The sequence below is a fragment of the Bos javanicus genome, chromosome 26, assembly GCF_032452875.1.
Source record: "Bos javanicus breed banteng chromosome 26, ARS-OSU_banteng_1.0, whole genome shotgun sequence".
In the NCBI taxonomy this organism is placed as follows: domain Eukaryota; kingdom Metazoa; phylum Chordata; class Mammalia; order Artiodactyla; family Bovidae; genus Bos; species Bos javanicus.
The window spans coordinates 45511745-45538514 of NC_083893.1; the positions used below are offsets into that span (position 1 = coordinate 45511745).

Sequence of the window (26770 nt, forward strand, 5' to 3'; positions counted from 1 at the left end):
ATGTTGGCAGGGAGGCTGGGCTCCAAAGCACATTTCATTATTAATAAAAATAAAGGCGAGAGAGAACAAATAGAGGCTTGGAGGGAGTGCCACCCGGTCAGGGGCGAGTTCTTTACCTGCATTTGAAAGACTCTCCTTTCTTTCCCAGGCAGAGTGATCTCTCGGGGATGAGAAGAGCCTACTGTGGATCTGGAAGATAAACAGAAACCTTTTCAGTTTTATATTCTTATTTGCCAGATATATAATCTTCAATAATGTATATTACTATTTTTTAAAAAATCAAGAAATGTCCCTAGAATCTCTCCTTTCTCCCAAAAAGAACTACAGATTGTAATGAACATACTTATTTCCATTTTCTTCTGTGTTAATTCTGCCAGTGGAAAAAAAGATATTTTTCTTTTTTTCCTGCTTGTGGTTTTTCTGAGTATAGAAGAAAAGCATTTTTATTTTTATTTAAGTCATAGTTGACTTATAATATTGTGTTAGTTTCAGGTATACAGCACAGTGATCTAGTTACGCATACATATATATATATTCACAGGAGGAGGGCACGGCAACCCACTCCAGCATTCCTGCCTGGAGAATCCCCATGGACAGAGGAGCCTGGCGGGCTACAGTCCATGGGGTTGCAAAGAATCAGACATGATTGAGGGACTAAGCACAGCGCATATATTCACATACATATATATGTGGATGTGAACTGACTCATTGGGAAAGACCCTGATGCCAGGAAAGATTGAAGGCAGGAGAAGGGGCCGATAGAGGATGAGATGGGTGGATGGCATCACCAACTCGATGGACATGAGTTTGGACACAACTGAGCAACTGAACTGAACTGATATATATATACATACACATATCTTTTTATATATATATGTATTATATGTATTGGAGAAGGAAATGGTAACCCACTCCAGTATTCTTGCCTGGAGAATCCCGTGGACGGAGAAGCCTGGTAGGCTACAGTCCACGGGGTCACAAAGAGTCGGACACGACTGACCGACTTTACTTACTTTAATATATGTATACGTATACTTACATATCTTTTTCAGATTATTTTCCCTTACAGATTATTACAAAATATTGAGTATAGTTTCCTGTGCTATGCAATAGGTCCTTGCTGATTATCTGTTCTATATGGAGTAATGTATATATGTTAATCCAAAACTGTTAAATTATCCTTCCCTGCTTTCCTTTTGGGTAACCATAAATTGGTTTTCTATGTCTGTGAGTCTCTTTCTGTTTTAGAAATAAGTTAATTTTTATGAGTAAGTAAAGGGTGGGTTTCTGATGATTGCAAAATTCACAGGGAGGAAGCAGGGAGGGAAAAAAAACTAATCAGTGAACATGGATTTTGCTAGTAGAACAACCACATCTCATATTTCTTTTCTCTCCCAGCATAGTGCTGAACGGGTGTTGAGCTAAAATAGGACATTCAATAAATATTGATAAATTGATTAATCATGAGCCATCAAATTTCAGGAATTAGCCTTCAAGGCCCAATGAAAATACGATTAATGTATACAAAAGCGGTCTGCTGGATGCAAGCTTGATCATGATGCTGCCTTCTCTGCCAAAAGACAAAGGTGTGTAAGTTTATTCTGAAAGCACTTGGCTGTGAGTCTTTCAGTTCTAGTTTATAAGCCTCTAATCAGACTCCAGAGTACCTGCTCCTCATGGGACCTCCCCTTGTGCTCACCATCCTTCTAAATATCTAATAACCTTTCCCCAAAACTGAAGAATAACTCTTCAAACCGCCCCCCTCTGACTGTGATCTTATCCTGAGGCTAAGAGGCTGGATCGGCCTCTCATTCTGAACCCAGTTAGCTGCTTAGTCCCAGGGTGTGATTAAGCTTCTCCGTGTATTCACATCCCTATTTTGGCCTCTTCACATGCCCAGCATCTGGGCCATAAGTTTGGAGACTGCAGATGGGAAACTGCAGGCAAACGATTCTTCTGGTCCAAGCAGGAGCCTGGCCTCTGAGAATTTACAGAGAAAGAGAAAGGTTAGGGCAGGACCGGACTGCGGCTGGGCTGCGATAGGGAGGATTAAGTAGTTACACAGCATTTTCTTACACTGTCCAGGCTCTTCCTTGAGCCTAACTCGGCCACTGACTATTGGCAATGTGATTATTAATTGTAATAAGCATAAGAAGAACTGCTGATGGTTATTGAGGTTTCACATGGGCTGGTGCTGTGGTCTGTGTTTTCCATACAACATCCCATTGAATTATTACAACTGTTAGAAAGATATGTTGCTCTCAGCCCTGCTGTGGCAGCTGAGAAAGCCATAGCTAAGGTCCCCCACCGGGTACCTGGCGACACAGCCAGGATTCAGAGCAGGCTTGTCAGACCCAAAGCATTTCGAGCTTTTAGCCAGCATGTTCCAAACACTGCTAGTGTTATAATTCGAAAACACAGACGCATCCCAAAGTTCACAGCAACACTTCACAATAGCCAAGACAGGAAAGCAATCTAAGCGCCCATTGACAGAGGAATGGATAAAGAAGATGTGGTTTCTTTCTTTTTAATGGACTATATTAGCCATAAAAAAGAAAGAAGGAATGCCACTTTGCAGCAACATGGATGGACCTAGAGACTATCACACTGAATGAAGCCAGTCAGAGAAATACGGTACAGTACCGCTTATATATAGTTAGTCAGAGAAATACGGTACAGTCCCGCTTATATATGGTCAGTCAGAGAAATACGGTACAGTCCCGCTCATATATGGTCAGTCAGAGAAATACGGTACAGTACCGCTTATATATGGTCAGTCAGAGAAATACGGTACAGTACCGCTTATATACGGAATTTAAAAGGATTATACAAGCGAACTTATTTATAAAACAGAAATAGACTCACAGACATAGAAAACAAACTATGGTTACCAAAGGGGAAGTGGGGAAGACTAAATTAGGAGTTTGGGATTAACAGATACACTATTGTATATAAAATAGATAACTGATAAGGATCTACTGTATAGCACAGGGAGCTCTACTTAGTATCTTGTAATAACCTGTAATGGAAGAGAATCTAAAAAAGTATATATATACACACATATGTATAACTGAATCACTTTGCTGCATACCTGAAAGCGACGCAATACTGCAAATCAACTGTATTTCAATAAAAACTTTTTCAAAATGAAAAAAAAAATTTAAGTTTTTAAAACAAAAAGAAATACTGTTACTGTGATTATTACAGAGTATTATTATTTGGCTGTTTGACTGTATTTGGTGTGCTTATATAACCCTCACATTTGCATACGTCCTTTTCTCAAACTTGGCATAGACAAGTCATACGAAACACACAATAAACTTTTTAGAAAGGAAATAAAAGTGCAGGACAGTAGACATGAGGATGGAAAGCCATTTAAAGCCCAAGCAGAAGAACTGAGCTCCCTCTCCGCTGCTTCAAACACACCAATCTGTGGGGGAGGGGTGCAGAGCGACTCTGGCCCTGCAGAGATTTTAAGCTTCTTCTCTCTAGAATCATTGTCTCATATGGTTCTTTTAAGAAAGAGTTTTCTGTGTATTTTTGAAAGTAACTCCATCAAGTCTTGAAAGTCTTGCTACCCTGAGACCTGACTCAGAATCAGGTCTGCCCAGCAAGCCCCCTGTGTGCCATGTGACCTGATCGAGGGCCCAGCCCCACAGTCTGTGAAGTTACAGGTACTGAAGTGTGCTGGTTCCAACCCATCACGGCTTCTCTCTCACCCAGGTCTGAGTGGCTGGCAGTGGACAAGCTGGCTCAGCCACACAGCCCTCTGTAAATGCCTGGCTCCTCCGAAGTCTGGAACTTCCTTGCACAGGCTCGGGCATTACAAACCCAAGAATTCCCAATAGCAGGGTGATTCAGGAGCCTCAGTCATCATCTGACCCTAGGTCTCAGTCCAACAGCGAAGTCCTGGACACATGTGGCTTTGGCTACACTTTCCAAGGGTTGCTCTTTGAAATCCCTTCATACAGAAGGCGCACTTTCCACTGCCCTTAGGACAGAGCATCAGAAGAACCCTCTGTGGTCCACCCCCACTGGTCTCTGTGCATCCTGGCCAGGCGAGCCGTGTGAGCTTCCCTCCTGCCCCTGAATCAAATCCTGTCCCGCACCACGGGTCCTTCACCCCGTCCTTCCATCTGCACAGTGTGGTCTTTCCCTGGTCCTGTCCTCTAGATCCTGCTCACATGACCTGCTCGTGTGTCTCTCCAGACACAGCGCTAAAAACTCAGTTTCTGATCTGCAAGCTCTTGCAGGAGCATCCTTTTCCTTCAGAGCACTCAACTTGCTTTGTAAGCACACATCGACTTCTATGAACCCACAGCCGATGCCTGCTTCTCCCCTGGACTCTAAGCCCTCTGAGAAAAAAATTATGTTTCCCTCACTTGCTGGTGTATTCTCAGCTCCTAGTATAGGGACAGACACAAAGTGGGTTCTCAATAAATATTTATTTTACAAAAGGATAGGAGAATTAATCAGTCAGTTAATTAGCAAAAGCAAAGCTTCTTCTCCAAGTTAAGTTGCACAGAAGCCTTTAGAATCCACTGTCCCGTCTCCTTGGATCTTGTGCACCATCAAGGGTTTCCCTCGTCCTCTTCAATTTCAACTTTTGCCCTCCTCAGCACTTTTAACCACATCCGAACTTTGCCTTTTTACTTTTTAGTTGAAGTACAGTTGATTTACAATATAGCGTCAGTTTCAGGAGTATATAGCAAAGTGATTCAGTTATACGTGTGTGTGCATGTATATATTATTGTTTAGTCACTAAATCGTGTCCAGCTCTTCTGTGACCCCATGGACTGTAGCCCACCAGGTTCTTCTGTCCATAGAATTTCTCAGTCAAGGATACTAGAGTGGGTTGCCATTTCCTTCTCCAGGGGATCTTCTCAAATCAGGGATCAAACCCGTGTCTCCTGAATTGGCAGGCGGATTCTTTACCACTGAGCCCAGGGAGGTCCATACATACATATATATGGCCTTCATGGTAGTGTTAGTCGCTCAGTCGTGTCCGACTCCTTGCGACCCCTTGGACTGCAGCCCACGAGGCTCCTCTGTCCATGGAGTTTTCCAGGCGAGAACACTGGAGTGGATTGCCATTTCCTTCTCCAGGGGATCTTCCCAACCCAGGGCTCGAACCCGGGTCTCTCGTATTGTAGACAGACGCTTTACTGGCTGAGCCGCCAAGGAAGTCCTAGGTTTATTATAGAATGTGGAATACAGTTCCCTGCGCCATACAGCAAGCCCTTGCAGTGTATCTCTTTTGCGTACAGTAGTTTGTAATCCCCAACTCCTAATTTATCCCTCTCCCCCACGCCTCTCCCCTTTGGTAACCATCAGTGTGTTTTCTATGTCTCTGAGTCTGTTTCTGTTTTGTAAATGAGTTCATTTGTATCGTATTTTAGATTCCTCCAAAATTCTTCAGTCTCAGCTGAAGAATGAAACCAAAAATCTCCCTCCAGAAACACACGCTACCTTTCTCCTTTCCCCTTCCTGCTTGCCCCAAGCCGTGTTGAAGCAGACAGCCACACTCTCCATCCCACTGGAGGCCTCAGCTCAGCACCGCCTGGCCTCAGCCACTCCGACCTAAGACCCTGGAACCTGAGGCTGTGCTGCCCTGGCCCGGGCCGGCCGGCAGCAGCGGACGTCCTGTACCCCGGCCCCTGGGCAGGTGCAATTCCTGCACATCTTCCCAGCGTGTCTCCGCCTCCCTCTCTTCATCACCATCTCCTCCTCCCTCTCCCCACCACCTCCAAGGAAGCCTCAGAATTCTTGCCAAGATCACAACGTCCCAGCAGCCTTCTCCCTCCACAGTATCGCCAGTCATGTGATAAAGCAAATTTGGTCACGTCCCTCCCCAGTTTAAAACCCTCGGATTCCTAATGAATTCCAAATAGAATTGGGGGGGGGGATAAATTTGCAAGTTTGGGATTAAAACATAAACACTACCATACATAAAATAGATACCCAGCAAGAATAGCACAGGGAACTATATTCAATGTCTTTTAATAATCTATAATGGAAGAGAATATAGAAAAAGAATACATACATTTATATGCATGTGTAACTGAATCATTTTGCTATACATTTGTAAGTAGGACATTATAAATCAACTATACTTCAATAAAAAGGGAAAAAATCTCTCTCTATATAAAGTCCTACTCACAGAGGACATTTCTGCCGTGTGATTCATCATGACAGAATACTGGGACGGATCTAAAATTTCCTACAGCAGCGACTGGCTCTGTACCTCAGAGCATGTATGTTAATGTGTCCGTTAACATTATAACAATGCTCAAAATCCATACTACAGACTCCACACCTGCAGACATAATAACGTATCATGGCGACCTTGAATGCTATGCCAGTTTGGATATTATTTCCTAAATGATGGGGAGGCTTTGGCGATTTCTGAACAAGGAGAGTCAGCGCCTTATGTTCAGGTCTGTATTAAAGCTTCATCTTGTGTACACGTTGCAGTACAGCCTTGTCTCTGGAACCTTGACGCGTAAGCTGAAATCACCTATTGCCTATGTAAGGTGCTTCCCTGGTGGCTCAGATGGTAAAGTGTCTGCCTGCAATGCGGGAGACCGTGGTTCGATTCCTGGCTCAGGAAGATCCCCTGGAGAAGGAAATGGCAATCCATTCCAGCGCTCTTGCCTGGAAAATCCCATGGACAGAGGAGCCTGATAGGCTACAGTCCATGAGGTCGCAAAGAGTCGGACACGACTGAGCGACTTCACTTTCTTTGATTCTTTCTTTATGTAAGGTGCAACGTTTTGCAATTGATTTTACCAAGTCTAACATGTGATACGTTTATTTTTTTAATTCCCTTTATTGTGGTTAAACCCACCCCATACAAAATTTAGCATCATAACCATTCTTAAATGTACAGTTTACTGGTGTTAATACATTCACATTGTTGTATGACCATCACCAACATGTAGCTCCACAATTCTCTTAATCTTATAAAGCTGAAACTCTACACCCATGTAAACAATAACTCTCCCTTCTCCCACCCACCAGCCTGTGGCAACCTCTTTCTGTCTGGACGGCTAGTCTAAGTAGCTCATGAAAATGGAATCGTATAGTATTTGTCCTTTTGTGACTTGATTATCTCACTCAGCATAATGTTCTCAAGGTTTATCCATGTTGAACACTATGTCAAAACTTTCCTCTTTTTAAAATTAATTTTATTGGGGTATAGTTGGTTTACAATGTTGTATTAGTTTCAGGGATACAGCAGAGTGAACCAGTTATACATATACATATACCCATTCTTTGTTAGATTCTTTTCCCACATAGGTCATTACAGAGTATCGAGTAAGCTCCCTGTGCTATAGAGTAAGTTTTTATTAGTTATCTATTTTATATATAGTAGTGTGTATATATCAATCCCAACTCCCAATTTATCCCTCCCTTGCTTCCCTCTTGGTAACCATAAGCTTACCCTTCTTTTCTAAGATTGAATGATACTCCATTGCACATAAACACTACATTTTGCTTGTTCATTCATCTGTCAACAGACACACTTCCATGTTGCTTCCATGTTTTAACTACTGTGAATAATGCTGTAGAAATATCTCTTTGAGGTTTTGCTTTCAATTCTTTTTGATATGTACCCAGGAGTGGAATTACTGAATCATATGACAATTTTATTTTTAATTTTTGAGGAACAAACATCCTGTTATTTGCAGAGGCTGTACCATTTACACTCCCATCAACAATGCACAAGCATTCTAATGTCTCGCACACCCTCACCAACAATTATTATTTTCAGGCTTTTTTTCCCCATAGTTACCATTCAAACAGGTGTGAAGTCCTATCACACTGCAGTTTTTCTTTGCGTTTTCCCTAATGATTATTAATGCTCAGCCATCTTTTCTGTGCTTATTGGCCATTTAGACGTCTTCTTTGGAGAAATCCTTATCTAAGTCTTTGCCCACATTTGAACTGATTGTTTATTTGTTCTTGAGTTTTAGGTGTTCTCTACATATTCTGGATATCGTTCTCTCATCAGACATATGATTTACAAATATTTCCTCCCATTCTGCAGGTTGCCCTTTTACTATGCTGATATCACGCACAAAATTTTAAAGTCTTCATAAAGCCCAATTTGCCTATTTTGCCTTTTGTTAATTATGCTTTTTGGAGGTATGTTCAAGAAATCATTGCTAAATCCCACGTCTCGAAGGTCTCGCCCTGTTTTCCTCTAAGAGTTTATGGTTTTAGCTCTTTGACCCATTCTGAGTTAAGTTTTATATGTGGTGTCAGATAAGGATCCAACAGGAATAATCACTGAATGGCTCCTCCCTCAGTCCATTCAAGACTTTATCTCCTTTAGGTCTTTGAAGTCAACGGTGTGTTATTTAGTGAACGGCAACAGTAATTTATCAAAGACACCCAATAGGGGGAAAGACTCAAGGTCTCTTTGTCACCTCTGTTCCCACAGGCTGCTGAGCCTGGGGTCACAGGTGGAGCTGAGGGCTCATTGCATGCCAGGCAATTAACTCATTGGATCCTAAGACAGTTTGGTGAGAGAAATATAATTACTATCTCAATTTTGCAAAGGTGGAAATTAAGGCACACAAAGGGGAAATAAATTGCCCAAAGTCACACACACTGAGTAAATCAAGTGAAGAAGCCCAGACTAGAACCCAGCAATTAGAATGACTCCTTGGAAGTGAAAAACTATGACCAGGATCAAGCACATTAAAAGAATCACGGTATCTCACAATCATAGGAAATGCTCCAGTCTGCAAATCTCCATGCACATCACCTCATCTGGACCCTCCAAAGTCCCTGAGAAGCTGCCAGAACACACACTGGTGTTTTTTTACACAGAGAAATCAAGACCCAGAGAGAGTAAGAGACATGAGTGCCCAGGAGCGGGACTGTGGTGGCTCTGGCATCTACAACAGCCCCTCTGAGCCTGGTCTGGAGTTCTTCCACCTTGTCTCACCACCTGCCTCCTATGGAGTCCCACCTACCAGCAGAAATTCTGGAGTCACACCTGACACCAGCTCGGATACTGATCACACTGACCACAGATAGATCTATGAATTCCCCTGGGAGCCTGAAGTTGGTTTGAACAACGTGGGTACAATAACACGGGAGACTTCCACTTGTATGAGACTAAATACTCTACAAAACAACTTCCACATTTTCTCACTCACTCCTCCAAAGTCCTACCATAATATCTGTGCTCTAAGGAACAAATATATTATTGTCTTTTGCTGGATTTGCAGTTTACTGACTTTCCCTTCAAGACATTGTAGTACTCACTATGAACCCATAATCCCTGATGTGCAATTCTAAAATCCCTGAAGCTCTGAAATCTGAGACTTTTTCTCTCTGAGTTTATAGAAAACTAATCTTGACAGCAAAACCTTACCTGAACTAACCCAGAGCTATTTATAATGTTAATTTATTTCATTTAACACGAATATTCATATATTTTTATTGGAGAAACATCAATTAGCTTAATTACGGGGTGCTACTCAGATTCCATTGGGAATTTTATGCAGGATCATCTTTCTGAAATAAAATTGAAAGGTCACTATTGACTTAGTTTGTCCCCAAGAGTTTTGGATGGAGAAGACTGTGGATGGGGACCACAGACATTTAATAAACTTACCGTCCCTGGGATAGTGTTTTCCAAATGCCCCTCATGCAGTTTCCACAAGACATATATTATCTCTGCTTATATTAGACACGAACTCTGGGGTATGGAAAGATTTGGTAATTCAAGGAGCTACTAAATGCCAGATTCAAAACAACTAGAATGTCATGTTCTCAGCATTCCCCATAGAAGTGTGTGTTTGTGTGAGTGTGTGTGTGTGTGTGTGTGTGTGTAGAGGTGGGGAGGTAGTTAGAGATGATTCATGGGTTTTGTGAAGCATTGAGCAACTAAAACAGAGACTGAAACTTCATAGATCCCAAGAAAGAAAACAGAGGAGAAAACAGGAGTTTCCAGGCCTACATAGAACCCCAGCTCCACTCTGCCTCTTCTGAACACCTGCCGGCTTGGAACAGAAAACACAGGAGAGTCTGAAACTACTTATATCCCAAGTTGTCAAAGATCACAGGTGGATTTGGCTGGCAAGATGCCAGAATATCCTAAGATATCCTAGCTTAGGATAAAGATAGGATACCTTTATCCTATCTTCTTTTTAGGATAAAGGTAGACATTGGTTGGAGTCTACCAACAGAAAACCAAAAAGAGGACCCTTTCTTCTCAGCTTCCCAGTGCCTTCTCCTGAGGATGCAGGAAGTCCCACTAAAGGGCAGATAACAAGCACGAGGCATAGATGGTTCCAGGTTGGACCGGCAATGGGTTAAAGCAACCTCTTTGGGATCTAGCGTGCACTCTTCATGGCTAATTTAGACACGATTGATCTTTGCCAGCACTGCGTGTCTGTATTCAATCTTTTTTTTTTTTTTTTGTATTCAATCTTCTGAACTCTCTTCTGCAACAATAATTAATGTCGGAGCAGTGTATGGATCAACGGTGTGTCTTCTGGTTAATGCAACCCTGCACCTATAATAACTCAAAACTGACATTTATCACTCTGCCATGATTCCCTCTTCATGCTTCATCTCTTCATGTTTACATCTGGTTTAACTTTTTCTAATCTAAAATAAATCAGCATGAAAAGCATTAGATTTTTCATTTAGATTCTCAATTGCCTTTTATTATTGAGATAATGCCCCTTATCTGATTGCAAATGGTGGTACCATTCCCTTGTGAGAACCTTAAAAAAAAAAAAAAAGCTACAGTTCAACCTTGGCATCTCTCCTTGCTTCTCCTTCACTTTGGTTTTTCAAGGGTGGTGTCTGGAGGAGGGGTTCTGGCTTGAAACTGAGACAAATAAGGATATAAAGATGATAGATCATTTCAACCGTTCCTCCTCTTTTGAGACTCATGCAGGAAGAAGGCCTCCCCCGGGTGCCTAATGAGAAGTGGGCTTTGGTGAGTTCACTCTTCATTTCGCCGCCTGTGACTCTGGCCCCCGTCAGTCTGCAGGGATAAATGGGGCAGCAATGATGGAACACTTGGCTGGAGACTTCTACGCAAACATCAGGCGTGCAGGGCAAGTACAGCCATGTTACAGGCATGTTAATCACCCAGTTACAAAGTCAGATTTGTGTATCAGAGAGGTAGATTTCCCCCGACTCCTTGAGCTTGCCTTTCAGCACGTTCTGTTGTGTTTTATCGTGGGCGACGTTTTTCTCCTAACTTTAAAGTGGGAGCTGATGATTCCAGAAACTGAATCCATTCCTTGTATCTGGTGGAAGCTTCTTCTTTCCTGGTAATTGTTTACTATCCCTGTCCGTTTCCCTCAGAGGCCCGCACTGCTTGAAACACTTTAGCACAGGACACCACACAATGACTCTGACTTGGAACACCTCAGAAAGCTCTGAGGACCCAGTCGCCCACTCAGTCCTACAGCGTTTCACTCAATTGCTGTCACTTTCCTTCTTTCACAGAAAAAGAGACAAAGAAGAGGGAGAAAAGGACAAGGTGTTTCCTGTTCTCTGGCTCACCTGCTCCCAGGAACACCTCCCCTGAGCTTGTGGGGAAAGTCCCTCCTATCTCACACTGGTAGCTGCTTTTTATGACTTTTTTAGCCAGACTGACAGAAAGCAATCTAAAGGGAGCACTTTATATAGCTGATTTTCACACCTTTTCAGAATGACTTGGTGAGAAATAGCAGAATAGAGTCCTTTGAGCTTAATAATAATAAGATGCCCTACACAGCAGTTAGGGCTTCCCTGGTAGCTCAGCTGGTAAAGAATCCACCTGCAATGCAGGAGACCCCGGTTTGATTCCTGGGTCGGGAAGATCCACTGGAAAAGGGCATGGCAACCCACTCCAGTATTCTTGCCTGGAGAATCCCCATGGACAGAGGAGCCTGGCAGGCTGCAGTCCATGGGGTCGCAGAGTCAGACACGACTGAGGGACTGAGCGCAGCACAGCAGTCACCCCGGGCCAAGCACTGTGCTGGATGCTGCCCGGGCATTAGGAGTCTCCATGGCAACACAGGAAGGAAGGTACCACTGTACTTCCAATTGAATATGACGTTTAACATTATTGTTAATAACAATATCGATAAAATAATATAATAGACCCACAACCATAGGAAGCAGACTTATGGCTACCAAGAGGGAAAGGGCGGGAGGGACAAATTAGGACTTTGGGACATAGTAACATATACATAGGAAAGTTATGTCCAACCTAGAGAGCACATTCAAAAGCAGAGACATTACTTTGCCAACAAAGGTTTGTCTAGTCAAGGCTATGGTTTTTCCTGTGGTCATATATGGATGTGAGAGTTGGACTGTGAAGAAGGCTGAGCGCCGAAGAATTGATGTTTTTGAACTGTGGTATTGGAGAAGACTCTTGAGAGTCCCTTGGACTGCAAGGAGATCCAACCGGTCCATTCTGAAGGAGATCAGCCCTGGGATTTCTTTGGAAGGAATGATGCTAAAGCTGAAACTGCAGTACTTTGGCCACCTCATGCAAAGAGTTGACTCATTGGAAAAGACTCTGATGCTGGGAGGGATTGGGGGCAGGAGGAGAAGGGGACGACAGAGGATGAGATGGCTGGATGGCATCACTGACTCCATAGACAAGAGTTTGGGTGAACTCTGGGAGTTGGTGATGGACAGGGAGGCCTGGCATGCTGCAATTCATGGGGTTGCAAAGAGTCGGACATGACTGGGCAACTGAACTGAACTGAACTGAACACACTACTATATGTAAACTAGATAACCAAGAAGGACCTACTGCATAGCACAGGGAACTTTACTCAACATTTTGTAATAATCTATAGGGAAAAGAATCTGGAAAAGAATATGTGTGTGTGTATATATATATATATATATATATATATATATATAATCATTGCACTGTACACCTGAAACTAAGGCAATATTGCAAATCAACTATACTTCTATTTTTAAATAAATAAATAAATACTCTCTTCAAAAACTATAATATGATAAACAACAAAGCATTACTGAACTCTTATGTTGAGCCAAGCCCTGCCTCAAATTTCCATCCACCACTTTCTCCAGTCCCCACGAATGCCCTAGATTTCTTAACTCCAACCTGTATAGAAATCAGCTGATGCTGAGAAAGGTAAGAGTTCATGTATAGTCCAAATTAATAAGGGGCAAGGGAAGGATCAAAATCCAAGTTTACACAAGTTAGGGCCCAAGCCCTCAGTCCTCTGATGTCTGAACAGAACATCATTTATTTCATTAAGACGCCAAAGTTCTAACAGAAACTAACGAGAGACACAAATCATCACATACTGTGGGATTTCAGCTACAGAAGATGCTGACCAGGGAAAAATAAAGTGGCAGAAAGCAGACCCATGGTTGCTAGGGCTGAGCTGGGGGGAGGACGTGGAGTGCAAAGGGCACAAGGAACTTTCTGGATCAGTGGAAATGCCCTACGTCATGATTTGGAACTGGGTATATAACTGCACACATTTGTCAAAACAAAATGAAGTGTGCTGTTATAAAGGTTTGAATATTAATGAATGTAAATTACACCTTAATAAGGATGACGTCTTAAAACATACCATGAATGAGCTCCAATTTATCCTAAAGTTTCAGTTCAACATAGAGGTAGAGAGAAGTGATGGGACCTTGACCTCAGGCATCTTACCACCCACTTAGAGAGAACTGTCTTGGGCATCTGTAAGCTCAAGTTCGTGCAGGACCACCAACCATGGCCCTGGGCCCTCACCTTGACGGCCACGTGCTGGTTTAGTGTTACCATCTTGGACTGTTTTTTAATTGTTGTATAATATACACAATACTTTGGCCACCTGATGAGAAGAGCCGACTCATTGGAAAAGCCCCTGATGCTGAGAAAGATTGAGGGCAGGAGGAAAAGGAGGCGACAGAGGATGCAGTGGTTGGATGGCATCACTGACTCAACGGATGTGAGTTTGAGCAAGCTCTGGGAGACAGTGAAGGACAGGGAAGCCTGGTGTGCTGCAGTCCACGAGGTTGTAAAGAGTTGGACACGACTTAACAACCGAACAACAACATACACAACATAGAATTTGCCACAGGAAGTGCCAAAGCCCATGAGGTTAAGTACATTCAGCACGTGCAACCACATCCTCTGTCTGTCTCCAAAGCTTTTCCATCTTCACAGACTGAAACTCTGTCCCCATTAAACAATGGTTTTCCATCCCCGGCTCCAACCAGTCCCTGGCAGCTGCCATTCTGCCTTCTGTCTCTGTGAATTTAACTGCTCCAGGGGCCTCAGGGGAGTGAAGCCAAACGATGCAATGCCCCCTGTGCCTGGCTTGTCTCACTCAGAACAAGGCCCTTGGGCTCAGCCACAGCACGGGCTGCTTTCACTGCCATGGGGTCTTCGGACGCACCCAGCTTTTTGTGTTGATGTGGCCCAATCTTCCCATTTTTCCTTTCGTGGCCTGTGATTCGGGTATTGCCATCTCGGTTTTTTAAATACCTTCATCTGTGACCTTGTGCTTTGTGTACACACCTCATGGGACAGTGGATCATGCATGTGTGCATGTGTGTTGATTGCCTCGCTGTTCCACTCACAGAAGGTCTTCAGGCACGCCTTGGACACAGAATTTGGGTGAACCTACAATGTGCAGGACTTTGACGAGACTCAAAGGGAATACAAGGCAAGCAAATTACCCTAAGATCAAGTAAGCAGAGGGCTGACAGCCCCCACTGGAACCAGACTTACTTCTAATGCAGGAAGATGGCTATGGGTTTCTGAGAAATACAAATGACCGAGCAACTCTACTGAGACCGACTGGGACCCGGGACCCTTTGCTGCAGTGCTTGGACCTGGACAAATGTCTCCTCAAGCAACCAACTACAAAGAAACTATAAGGGACTAAAATAACTGTATTGGGGCAAATTATGGACAATAAGATACAAAAAGACCAAAAATCCAATTGCCAGTTCTGAAGTAGTAGTAGTTGCTCAGTCATGTCCAACTCTTTGTGACCCTGTGGACTGTAGCCCACCAGGCTCCTCTGTCCATGGAATTCTTCAGGCAAGAATACTGGAGTGGGTTGCCAACCCTTCTCCAGGGGATCTTCCCAACCCAGGGATTTAACCCATATCTCCTGCATTGCAGTCAGGTTCTTTACTGCCCGAGCCACCAGGGAAGTCCTTCTGAAGAGCTGGGACAAAAGCAGAGTACTGTGCATGCCAACTACTCTGGATACCACCAAAGGCATGGGCAAGCCACCCCTCCAGCCTGACCCATGGACACACCATTACCCTCAGCCCGTACAAGGAATCAGCTCACATATCCCCTTAGGGACTGAGCAAGGGGCCCTTACACTTGTTCTCATTTGCCGCTGCTGCAGCAGGAGCCCCATAAAGCCTTGCTTGAATTTCTTGTCTGGCCTCTTACCAATTTCTTTTTTTTTTTTTTGAACTTTTTGTTTTGTATTGGGAGTACAGCTAATTATCAAACACGTTGTGATAGTTCAGGTGGACAAAGAAGGGATTCAGCCATATATACACATGTATCCATTCTCCCCCAAACTCCCCTCCCATCCAGGCTGCCACATAACGTTGAGCAGAGTTCCATGTGCCATACAGTAAGTCCTTGTTGGTGATCCATCTTAAATACGGCAATGTGTACATGTCCACCCCAAACTCCTGACTATCCCTTCCCCAACCCTTAAACTAAACTGGTAACACTATCATATCTGTTCTTACTTCTGTTACAGCCCTTCCTAGCCACACACTTATGCTGAAAAGAATGGCCTAGAAGGAAAGGAAGAGATGGGCAACCACAGTCCCCTTTCCTTTCGGTCCTTCCCTACTCATCAGTAAAGCGAAGTAGAGAGTATTGGTAAAATATGATTATACCAAGGAATGAAATTAAAATCTGAATTGGTTTCTGCAGAGTTTCCATTGTTCTCGTAAGAATACATATATGCATGGATGAGATTAAAAAATAAAAATGGTATCATTTCAGTAATTTCACAGATGAGTTCAATGCTTTCATATTTGTGTGTATTTGTGTTAAAACTGGCATCATATAATACAAAGACGAACAGTAAAATTTATGGTAATAATTTAAAATTTTAATTGTTTTTACTTGGACTAACATTCAATAGCAAATAAAAACCATCATAACAAATCAAGAAAAACACCATGGAAGAAAGGAAAGAGACATATTTTAGAAACTTAAATGACTATTTTCCCCAGATTGTTTAACTTGGGGTCCACACTTTCATTTTGTACTGGTCCCCGCAAATGACACAGCCAGACCTGAGTGAGGGGCCATTTATTGTGGAAGTATTGCATAGAATTAGAAAACAATTGCTTCTTAGAAGGAAAGCTATGACAGACCGAGACAGTGTATTAAAAAGCAAAGACATGACTGCTGCTGGAAACGCGCCGGGAGCGCACCCGGGGCGGGAATCCTGGCTGGTGGGAGCTTGTCAGTTCCTTGTTCCTTACCAGGACCTCCTGTGACCCACGGCATGGTGGTCACTAATAGAGCTCCCACAGTACTTCTTCATTCCATGTGGACTCCTTCAAGGACAGTGGAGCATCACAGCTTCCCTTAAACTTCGCCTGGGAATGCTACTGAGATGTTCATTGATTTGGACAAACTTGATGGACTTAAAGCAGACAAATATATAGGTGAACTATAAAGAAAGCTGAGCGCAGAAGAATGGATGCTTTTGAACTGTGGTGTTGGAGAAGACTCTTGAGAGTCCCTTGGACTGCAAGGAAATCCAACCAGTCCATCCTAAAGGAAATCCGTTCTGGGTGTTCATCGGAAGGACTGATGTTGAAGCTGAAACTCCAGTTTTTGGAGAGCTGACTCATTTGAAAAGACCCTGATGTTGGGAAAGATTGAAGACTGGAGGAGAAGGGGATGACAGCGGATGAGATGGTTAGATGGCACCAGCGAGCCAATGGTCACGAGTTTGGGTAAACTCTGGGAGTTGGTGATGAACAGGGAGGCCTGGCGTGCTGTGGTTCAATGGGGGTCGCAAAGAGTTGGACACGACTGAGCAACTGAACTGAACAAAAAACAAACGCTGTTCAAGGACACTGAAAGAACCCTGATGTTGAAAATCAGATCTGTATTGTGAGCAATGCTTAGAAATCCATGAGTTGACACATAGTATTACGCCTATCATCCTTGTAGTTCCCTCAGTGAAATATGTTGTGAAAAGCTCTTCCTTCGTGGTATAGATTCATGAAGAAGCTAAATAGCATGAATCCTTTACGTTGACAACTGTGAATTTAAATCTCCTGTGAATCCTATGTGACAACCACACATACCAACATGATTTACTAGTATTATATCAATATTTTTAGTCCTACTGTATTTCAACTAAAAATGTCACTATACAATGGTACATGAAGTCAAGACACAAAATCAGGGCAAATACAAAATATTCCATCCTTTGAGAAAGGGGAAAAAAAAAAAAAAGCAAAGACACGACTTTGCTGACAAAGGTCCATATAATCAAGGCTATGGTCTTTCCAGCTGTCATGTACAGATGTGAGAGTTGGACCATAAAGAAAGCAGAGTGCCAAAGAATTGATGCTTTTGAACTGTGGTGTTGGAGAAGACTCTTGAGAGTCCCTTGGACTGCAAGGAGATCCAACCAGCCCATCCTAAAGAAAATCAGCCCTGAATATTTATTGGAAGGACTGATGCTGAAGCTGAAACTCCAATACTTTGGCCACCTGATGTGAAGAACTGACTCATTTGAAAAGACCCTGATGCTGGGAAAGATTGAAGGAGGGAGGAGAAGAGGACGACAGAGGATGAGATGGTTGGATGGCATCACCAACTAGATGGACAAGAGTTTGAACAAGCTCCGGGAGATGGTGAGGCACAGGGAGGCCTGCTGTGTTGTGGTCCGTGGGGTCCCAGTTAGTCAGACATGACTTGGCAACTGAACAGCAGCACTGCACGGGAAGTCTTCAGATCTTTGTTCCCATGACCGAGGGCTGGCACAGTGGGACGCACGCGCTGGGCTCACAGCTCAGCTTCCGTCCTGCGTGTTACATCAACAGTGAGAAGCAAACGGTGACTGAGCACACATATCTCCTGTGCACCCTGGGCCCCTCTTCATGTCCATTAACTCACACACCTAAACCACCACCGCTGAACAGGCTTCCTCTGAAACCTGGAGAGTGCCACAAAGCAGCTACACTGGAGAAGGCAGCACTGTCCAGAACTCATTAGCAAGGAGCTGAGCACATCTGTGGCTAAAATTCTGAGTTTCATGAACTTCTTGTCAATGGAGGGCTGGACCAGAGGCTCTGAGCCCTCCGCAGGGTAGGGCCCACCCCCTCGCCCCTGGTTGCAGTGGCTTTCTGGGAAGAGGCTTCTTGTCCTCAGTACAGAACGGCAAGCAATTTGTTGTCTGCTTTAAGAAAATCATGCCTTCATTTTTGTCTTCAGCCCTGTTTGTTTCTCTGATACATTATTATTCCTAAATTCTGGATATTTTCCAAGACACTCCTTTTTGGAGCTGTCTCCAAGTCTTCTCTGGAAGAAGAAGGGATATAAATTAGACTCACAGAGAGGAAATTAAATAATTTCTCTATTGGGAATTTGATTAATGAAAAGGGGAGCAGGACTGACCTCTATTTTGGAGCATCATTTTGGCAAACTAGAGCTGATGTCTGTCTGTCTATTCATCTATCTGTTGATCAGTACAAAATGAGTGACTGTGGATGGGAGCCTAACATACATATCAAATCAGAGGACGCTGTGTTCCGTGCCTGAAGCCATCAATCACCATTCACTCTGGCCTCAGGTTTTCAGCTAAAATACACTTTGTACACTTTTGTTCACTCATTCACTCACTCACACACATGCTCCACAATGTTTCTTGAAGGCTGACCTGTTGCTAGGGGCACAGTCATGAGCTAGAACAGATTAGAGACTCCTTTTCTTATGATGCTCCTAGATAGAGGTTCACACCTGTGTTTCTTCAACTCCAGGGCTCCTATGATTTCCCTCTTTGCACAGATACAAAGGTTTTAAATATAGTACAGTAAGCAGAATACTCACATGCCCCAAAAGTTCTCTTTCTTTTGAGTGTGAGTAGAACCTGTAAACACGATGGGCTATCATTGCTACAACTAAATTACGTTATATCGCAAAAGGGTCTTGCAGATGCAGTTGAGGCTGTTAATCTGTTGCTGTGGAGCTAATCCAAGGGAGATCATATTAGGTAGACCTGACCTAATCAGATGCGTCCTTAAATGAAGTCAGAGGGATTCAAAGCAGCATAGACTGTCCTTCTGACCTTGAGGAAGCAAACAAACATGCTGTGAACTGCCTATGGCCAGAACCACACGACAAGGCCTGAGGACAACCTCGGGGAGCTCAGTGTGCCAACCGAGACTGACAATAACCAGGGATCTTGGAAGAGGCCTCTGAGCTACAGATGTGATCACATCTGTAGAGGAACTCATCTGACACCTTGATTCAGCCTGGAAAGACCCTAAACAGAGGGACCAAAACTGTAAAATAATAAATAGGTATTGTTTCAAGGTACTAAGTATGTGATCATTTGCTTTGCAGCAATAGAAGAATAACACAGATAGTTATCTGCCCAGATTGTTTGAGACAGGAATACTAGACCACCTTACCTGCCTCCTGAGAAATCTGTATGGAGGTCAAGAAGCAACAGTTAGAACCAGACACGAAACAACAGACTGGCTCCAAATTGGGAAAGGAATATGTCAAAGCTGTATATTGTTACCCAGCTTATTTAACTTATATGCAGAGTACATCATGTGAAATGCTGAGCTGGATGAAACACAAGCCGGAATCAAGATTGCTGGGAGAAATATCAATAACCTTAGATATGCAGATGACACCACCCTTATGGCAGAAAGCAAAGAGAAACTAAAGGGCCTCTTGATGAAGGCAAAAGAGCAGAGTGAAAAAGCTGGCTTAAAACTTAACATTCAAAAAATGAAGATCATGGGGAAACAATGCAAACAGTGACACACTTTATTTTCCTGGGTTTCAAAATCACTGCAGATGGTGACTGCAGCCATGAAATTAAAAGATGCTCCTTTGAAGAAAAGTAATGACAAACCTAGACAGCATATTTAAAAACAGAGACATTACTTGCTGACTAAGGTCTCTCTAGTCAAATGGTTTTTCCAGTAGTGATGTATGGATGTGAGAGTTTGACCATAAAGAAGGCTGAGCAACAAAGAATTGATGCGTTTGAATTGTGGTGTTGGAAAGACTCCTGAGAGTCCCTTGGGTATCAAGGAGATCAAACCAGTCAATCCTAAAGGAAATCAATCCTGAATATTCATGGAAGGACTGATGCTGAAGCTGAAATTCCAATACTTTGGCCACCTGATGTGAAGAACTGACTCCTTAGAAAAGACCCTGATGCTGGGAAAGATTGAAGGCGGGAGGAGAAGGGAACAACAGAGGATGAGATGGTTGGATGGCATCACCAACTCGATGGACAGGAGTTTGAATAAGCTCCAGGAGTTGGTGTTGGACAGGGAAGTCTGGTATGCAGCAGTCCATGGGGTCACAAAGAATCAGACACAACTTTGTGACTGAACAGAACTGAGTAGCCAATCAGAGCTGAAACTACGTATGATCCTACATGAAACTGGTATTATCTCATAAGTAAATAAACAATTTCCTCAGTTAACTTATACAGAGCACAAGGAAACAAAGAAACAACTCCCTTGGACTGGAGAACGCTGATTGATAATGCGTGTGCACCACCACAGTGGAAACACTGAAACATATACTATTTCACATGACATGGGCCGATCTTGCTGATCTGGCCTCTGCCAAGTATACCTGGCCTGTATATTATAAGATACACATGACGAGCAATACTTTGACATAAGTTCCACTACATTATGAAAATTTTTAGCCATTATTTCTTCAAAACTTTTCCGTACCCTCACCCCATACCTATTCTTTCTAAGATTCTAATTATATGGGTCTTGGATGTTTTTATATCTATCCCTCTCTTTTTTTCTCCTTTGTGTTCAATCAGAAATTTCATTGATCTTTTCTTCTATAGCATCCAATTTCCTGTTAATACCACCTAGCAAAACTTCCATTTCAGATAGTATTAAAGAATCACTTTATTTTCTTCTCTATAAGTTCTATTTGGTTTATTTTTATGTCAACTATTTCTCTTCCCATTTATGGTAATATCTTCCCTTAAATCCTTGAATTTAAAGGGATAGTAATATGTTTATAGTATTTACAAGAGCTTTTTAAAAAGTCCTTGCTTGCTATTCCATCATCTCTCCATCCGTTTAGGGATCTGCTTCTATTAATCATAATTTCCCCTGGTTAAATCATACTTTCCTGCTTCTTTGAATATATAGAAACCTTTATCTGGATGCCAGATATTTTTAGTTTTTTTATTATGACTTGATGGATTTTGTTGTAATCTTTTAAAGAGTGTTGAACTGTGTTCTGGCAGGCAGTTAAACAACTTGTGAAACAGCTTGGTTCTTTTAAGACTATTTTAAGTGGTTACAGGATGGACCTGGAATGGGGCTTCCCAGGTGGCACTAGTGGTAAAGGAACCTGCCTGACAAGGCAGGAGATGTAAGAGATGCGGATTCCACCCCTAGGCCAGAAAGGTCCCCTGGAGGAGGGCATGGCAACCCACTCCAGTATTCTTGCCTGGAGAACTCCATGGACAGAGGAGCCTGAAGGGCTACAGTCCATGGGGCCGCAAAGAGATGGACACAACTGAAGTGACCGAGTACACACGGACTTAGAAATAGCCTTTCCTTTGGGGTTGATTAAGCGGACTTCCTTGCTGAAGCTCCACTGAGCTTGCCATCCGTTCAGGGAGGTCTCTGCATTCTGGATGGTTGGGAATGTCCACGACCCGTGGCCCTGAGTGAGCTCTGAGCACTGTTCATCTGGTAGCATCCCAGGAGCTTTTCTTCCCTTGCCAGTTGTTCTTTGGCCTTGTGGAATTTCACAGCACAGATTGGTCCTCAGCCACAAACTCAAGGGAACCTGAAGGAAATTTCAAGAGCTCTTTCTCCACCTGGCTCCCCTCTTTCAGCAATTCCTACAAATTCTAGCTGCAATTCTACAGATGACCGGGTTTTGTTTAGGTTCTGCCTGCCTGTGCCACTGCCTAGAAATTGCCATCCCATCTGCCTGAAGTGTCTTCCTTTTCTCCATTCTTACCCCAGATTCTCCTGCTCCCTTTGGGTCACGGGAAACTCGCATTCTTCTGTGAAGAACGTGCCCAAAGCTCTCTTTCCCAGTACGGTCTCGCAGAGTTCTCTGATCTACGGGTTCGTGTAGACCCTGACTTGGCACCGACAGGCTGCCTCCCTGAGCAGAGGACGAGAAGAGACAGCAGCACTGCCGTCTGGACCTCCGTGTCCCCAGCACCAAGCACAGCTCCTGGCACACACTAGGCCCCGGATACACTTTTTAAAGCAATCCAGCCCAGTATCTCCCCTTGAGTCCATCTGCTCCCCTAGAGAAGGAAGAGGACCAGGGACAAAAAAACCAACAGAGGACACTACGAGCCCACGTGGGACTCACAAACTGCAAGGAGGTGCTTAGTGGAAAAGCCGCAGGAAGAAGAAGAGCTGCCCAAAGCAGGAGGAGAGCTGGGGGCTCTCTAACACCTCCTTCCACCTGATTCGGGCAGAGCCCACTTTCTCCAGGGCCCACTCTGTCATCCCGGGGGAGTCCCCAGCTACAGCTGTCCCGACAGAGGCTGCTTCCCGCTCCTTACCCCCAACGCCAAGCAAGAAGCACAGTGGCAGAGCTGACGTGACTAGAGCCTCCTTCGGCCGCTCCTGTCTCTGGGCATCATTTCCTGGGTCTCGCAGAATTTTCTCTTTGGAAAAACAGGGCTCGTGTGCCTTGCACAGCTGTGGTGGGGATCAATGGGGCAATTCAGAGACCAACCAACACAGTCCCCTTTGTTCCAGCCCCATCTCGGCTCTCCTTGCACGGAGCGGTCCAGACACTCTGCCCTCTGATCGTTTCGCCCCATGCCCTCTCCCCCTTCACTTCAGCTTTCTCAGCACAGGCAATTCACACGGCCTTCTTTGTCACTTTCTCCTTGGCTCGTGTGGTTGGAAAATATCAGTCTGAAACTTCCAGATCAAGGCTCCGGATCTGTATTCTAATCACCTGGTTTTCAAGCTTTAAAAAAGGGATTTTTGTACTCAGCCATAAAAAAGATTTAAAAAGCCATTAAAAGAAGGATGCAGCAACATGGATGGGCCTAGAGGTTGTCACACGAAGTGACGTAAGTCAGACAAAGACAAACGTCACATGATTTCACTTATACGCAGAATCAACTTATTTACAAAACAGAGACAGACTTACGGAGTTAGAAAATGAACTTATGGTTACCAAAGGGGAAGGGGGAAGGGGAGGGACAAACTAGGAGACTGGGATTCATACATACACACCATTGTATGTACAGCAGATAAACAACAAGGACACACTGTATAGGATAGGAATAATGTTCAATGTTTTGTAATAAGGGAAAAGAATCTGAAAAAGAACACATGTGTGTGTGTGTGTGTGTGTGTGTGTGTGTGTGTTTATCACTTTGCTGTACAACTGAAGCTAATGCGACATTGTAAATCAACTACGCTTCAATAAAAAAATGAGAATATGCCACTCCTCTGCTTGAAATTCTCCAATGATTTCCCAATGCACTTAAAATCTAAAAGCTTCAAAATGAAAAAACAAAAGAACCAGAGGTTTCTGCACTCTCCCCTTTCCCAGAGCCTAGGGGTCTATATTCTTAGAAAGGTCTCCCCAGGGCTTATGAAGGACCCTACAGCATGAGGGCCGTTCAGCCCTTTATGAGGTGACAAACCCCATTCAGAGCAGAGCAGAGCAGGTCTTCTAAGGGAGGGTGCATCTTTCATGAGACATCCCCTGCTACATTTCCTGACCTAACCCTGGCTTTACCAGGCAGGAATCAGATGTGTGTGAACTCACCTTCTCTATCATCTCTTGTCAAAGACGGAACTTGGACCACAGGCCTGGGTGGGCTCTAAGTAGACACTGTACATGCAGCTCATGGACAACGTGGTGACTAATCCCTGAGTTGTCTGGGGATGGAGAATGCTGAGCCAAGGATACAGAAGGTCATCGGTTCCTGTCACTTGGCACTTTGAGGGTGGAGAAGGAGAGCAGGGATGTTCACCCAATTTAAACAGGATTTCTGGCAAGGGGCAGCATCCTCAAAGTGCTGGTCACAATTAGCCTGGGCCCCAGGGGCCATGTCTTCATGCCATGGCTCTGCTTCAGAGTTGGGGATGATGGAAAAAGACACACTGGAGCGTGAACTCCAGTGACGACTCACCTCAAGGAATGCTGCCTCTGTGCCATGCCCGAGGCTCAGCTTTCTTATAGATTATCTCCCTTAATCCTCCCAGCAGCCCTGTATGTCAGATGCCACCATGCTTCTCATGAACACAGATAAGGAAACTAAGACTCAAAGAGATCAAGAAACTTGCCAAGGTCACTGAGCTAACAAGACCCCAGGAAGATGCCATCCAGTGCCTCCACTCTTAGTCACAGAGCCCACCTTTGACCTACACCTCCTCTGTCTTGGCTTGGCTGAAATGTAGCCATGGTCCTCCTACCCATGCCCAGCTTCCTGATCAGTTCAGTCGCTCAGTCATGTCCAACTCTGTGACACCACAGACTGCAGCACACCAGGCCTCCCTGTCCATCATCAACTCCCGGAGTTCACTCAAACTCATGTCCATTGAGTCGGTGATGCCATCCAACCAGCTCATCCTCTGTTGTCCCCTTCTCCTCCTGCCCCCAATCCCTCCCAGCATCAAAGTCTTTTCAAATGAGTCAACTCTTCACATGAGGTGGCCAAAGTATTGGAGTTTCAGCTCTAGCATCAGTCCTTCCAAAGAACACACAGGGCTGATCTCCTTTAGGATGGCCTGGTTGGATCTCCTTGCAGTCCACGGGACTCTCAAGAGTCTTCTCCAACACCACAGTTCAAAAGCATCAATTCTTCAGTGCTCAGCTTTCTTTATAGTCCAACTCTCACATCCATACATGACCACTGGAAAAACCACAGCCTTGCCCAGATGGTCCTTTGTTGGCAAAGTAATGTCTCTGCTTTTTAACATGCTATCTAGGTTGGTCATAGCTTTTCTTCCAAGGAGTGTCTTTTAGTTTCATGGCTGCAGTCACCATCTGCAGTGATTTTGGAGCCCCAAAAATAAAGTCTGCCACTGTTTCCACTGTTTCCCCATCTATTTGCCATGAAGTGATGGGACCTGATGTCATGATCTTAGTTTTCTGAATACTGAGCTTTAAGCCAACTTTTTCACTCTCCTCTTTCACTTTCATCAACAGGCTCTTTAGTTCTTCTTCCCTTTCTGCCATAAGGGTGGTGTCATCTGCGTATCTGAGGTTATTGATATTTCTCCCGGCAAGTTGGCCAAAATGATGTCAGATCCATTTCAAGAGGCTCAGCTGTAAATGTTCCAGATCAACCTGTACTTCACCTTTCATAGAATTCACAGTGCAGTTAATTTGGAGATGTCAGTCAGCAGGTATGCTTCTTGACATACCAAAACTCATCTCCAACCTCTGACCTCTGTGCCTCTTCAGGACCCCACCCCCTCATGGTCAGCCTCCCATTGGCAAGAGCAGGGAGACGAGGGAAGACAGTGGTCAGTGGAAGCGCTGATTCCCAAGGGTAGTCACTCCATCTTTTGCCTCTTGGATTCCCTCCTGCATCTGGACAGAGGCTACCAACCATTGTCAATGGATGAGTGGCTGAAGCTTCTAGGAAATTCTAGAAGGATCACCAACTACACTCTCAAGTCCTGGGCATGAGGCACAGGATTCCGACCTGTTCACTGGGTAGCAAAGCGAATTGAAATACTTATTGTCCTTTGCAAACTGTCCTTTTCTGAGTCTTGACTCTGGAGGGCTCAGCACCTTTGCTGCAGCCAGAACCACCAACACATCCCAGGAAAGCATCATTCAGAGGCCAAGACTTCAGGAAGAAAAGTGAGACTCAGAAGCCTCTGATCTGGCGAAGTTTCTTCAGCTTGGTTGGGAAACAGGTACATTGTTCTGCACCTTTTGGCAACTGTGAGCAGAAAGGGAATGTTTGTTTCATCTTCTTTTAGGTCTCGATGACTTCTTTATTCCCTGAATAAAGTTCCCTGGAAGCTCAAGCACAGAAAACTTGAGTGTTTTTATTTCACATTACCTAAGGGCTCCTTTCAACAACTGGAAAACTTTCATCAAAGCCCAGAGTGGTGTTTCTCAACTTCCAGTGTGTGTGTGTGTGTGTGTGTGTGTGTGTGTGTGTACGCTCAGTCATGTCAAACTCTTTGTGGCTCCATGAACTATAGCTCACCCGGCTCCTCTGTCCATGGGATTTTCCAGGCAAGATAACTGGAGTGGGTTGCCATTTCCTTCTCCAGAGGATCTTCCCAACCCAGGGGTTGAGCCCATGTCTCCTGCCCCTCCTGCACTGGCAGGCAATTCTTTACCACTGGGAAGCCCCAGGGACATCACAACCACGTGGGCAGGCACATCTACTACTGACCATGATGGAGCAACCCGACAAAAGCTATGAAGCAACTGTTTCCAGACACTGGACACACAGCGTAGGGCTATAATCCTGGAGGGATGGGGAACCAGAGAGGTGAGCCCTACAATTGTCCCCAGAGTGGCATCTTCCAGGCTGTGTATCAGGAAGGGAAACTTGAGAGCCTGGCA

The 26770-nt window shown here is 44.2% G+C and overlaps 1 protein-coding gene across 5 annotated transcripts in view; it reads right to left on the reverse strand.

The window, feature by feature from the left end:
• The window catches only part of C26H10orf90 (chromosome 26 C10orf90 homolog), a 249556-nt gene that overhangs the window by 212925 nt on the left and 9861 nt on the right, over positions 1–26770 (reverse strand). For all 5 annotated transcript variants that reach the window (XM_061403984.1, XM_061403982.1, XM_061403981.1 and 2 more), the window contains exon 2: positions 117–189. In XM_061403984.1, coding sequence (XP_061259968.1) covers positions 117–189 — 73 coding nt within the window. The remainder of the gene's footprint in view (positions 1–116; positions 190–26770) is intronic.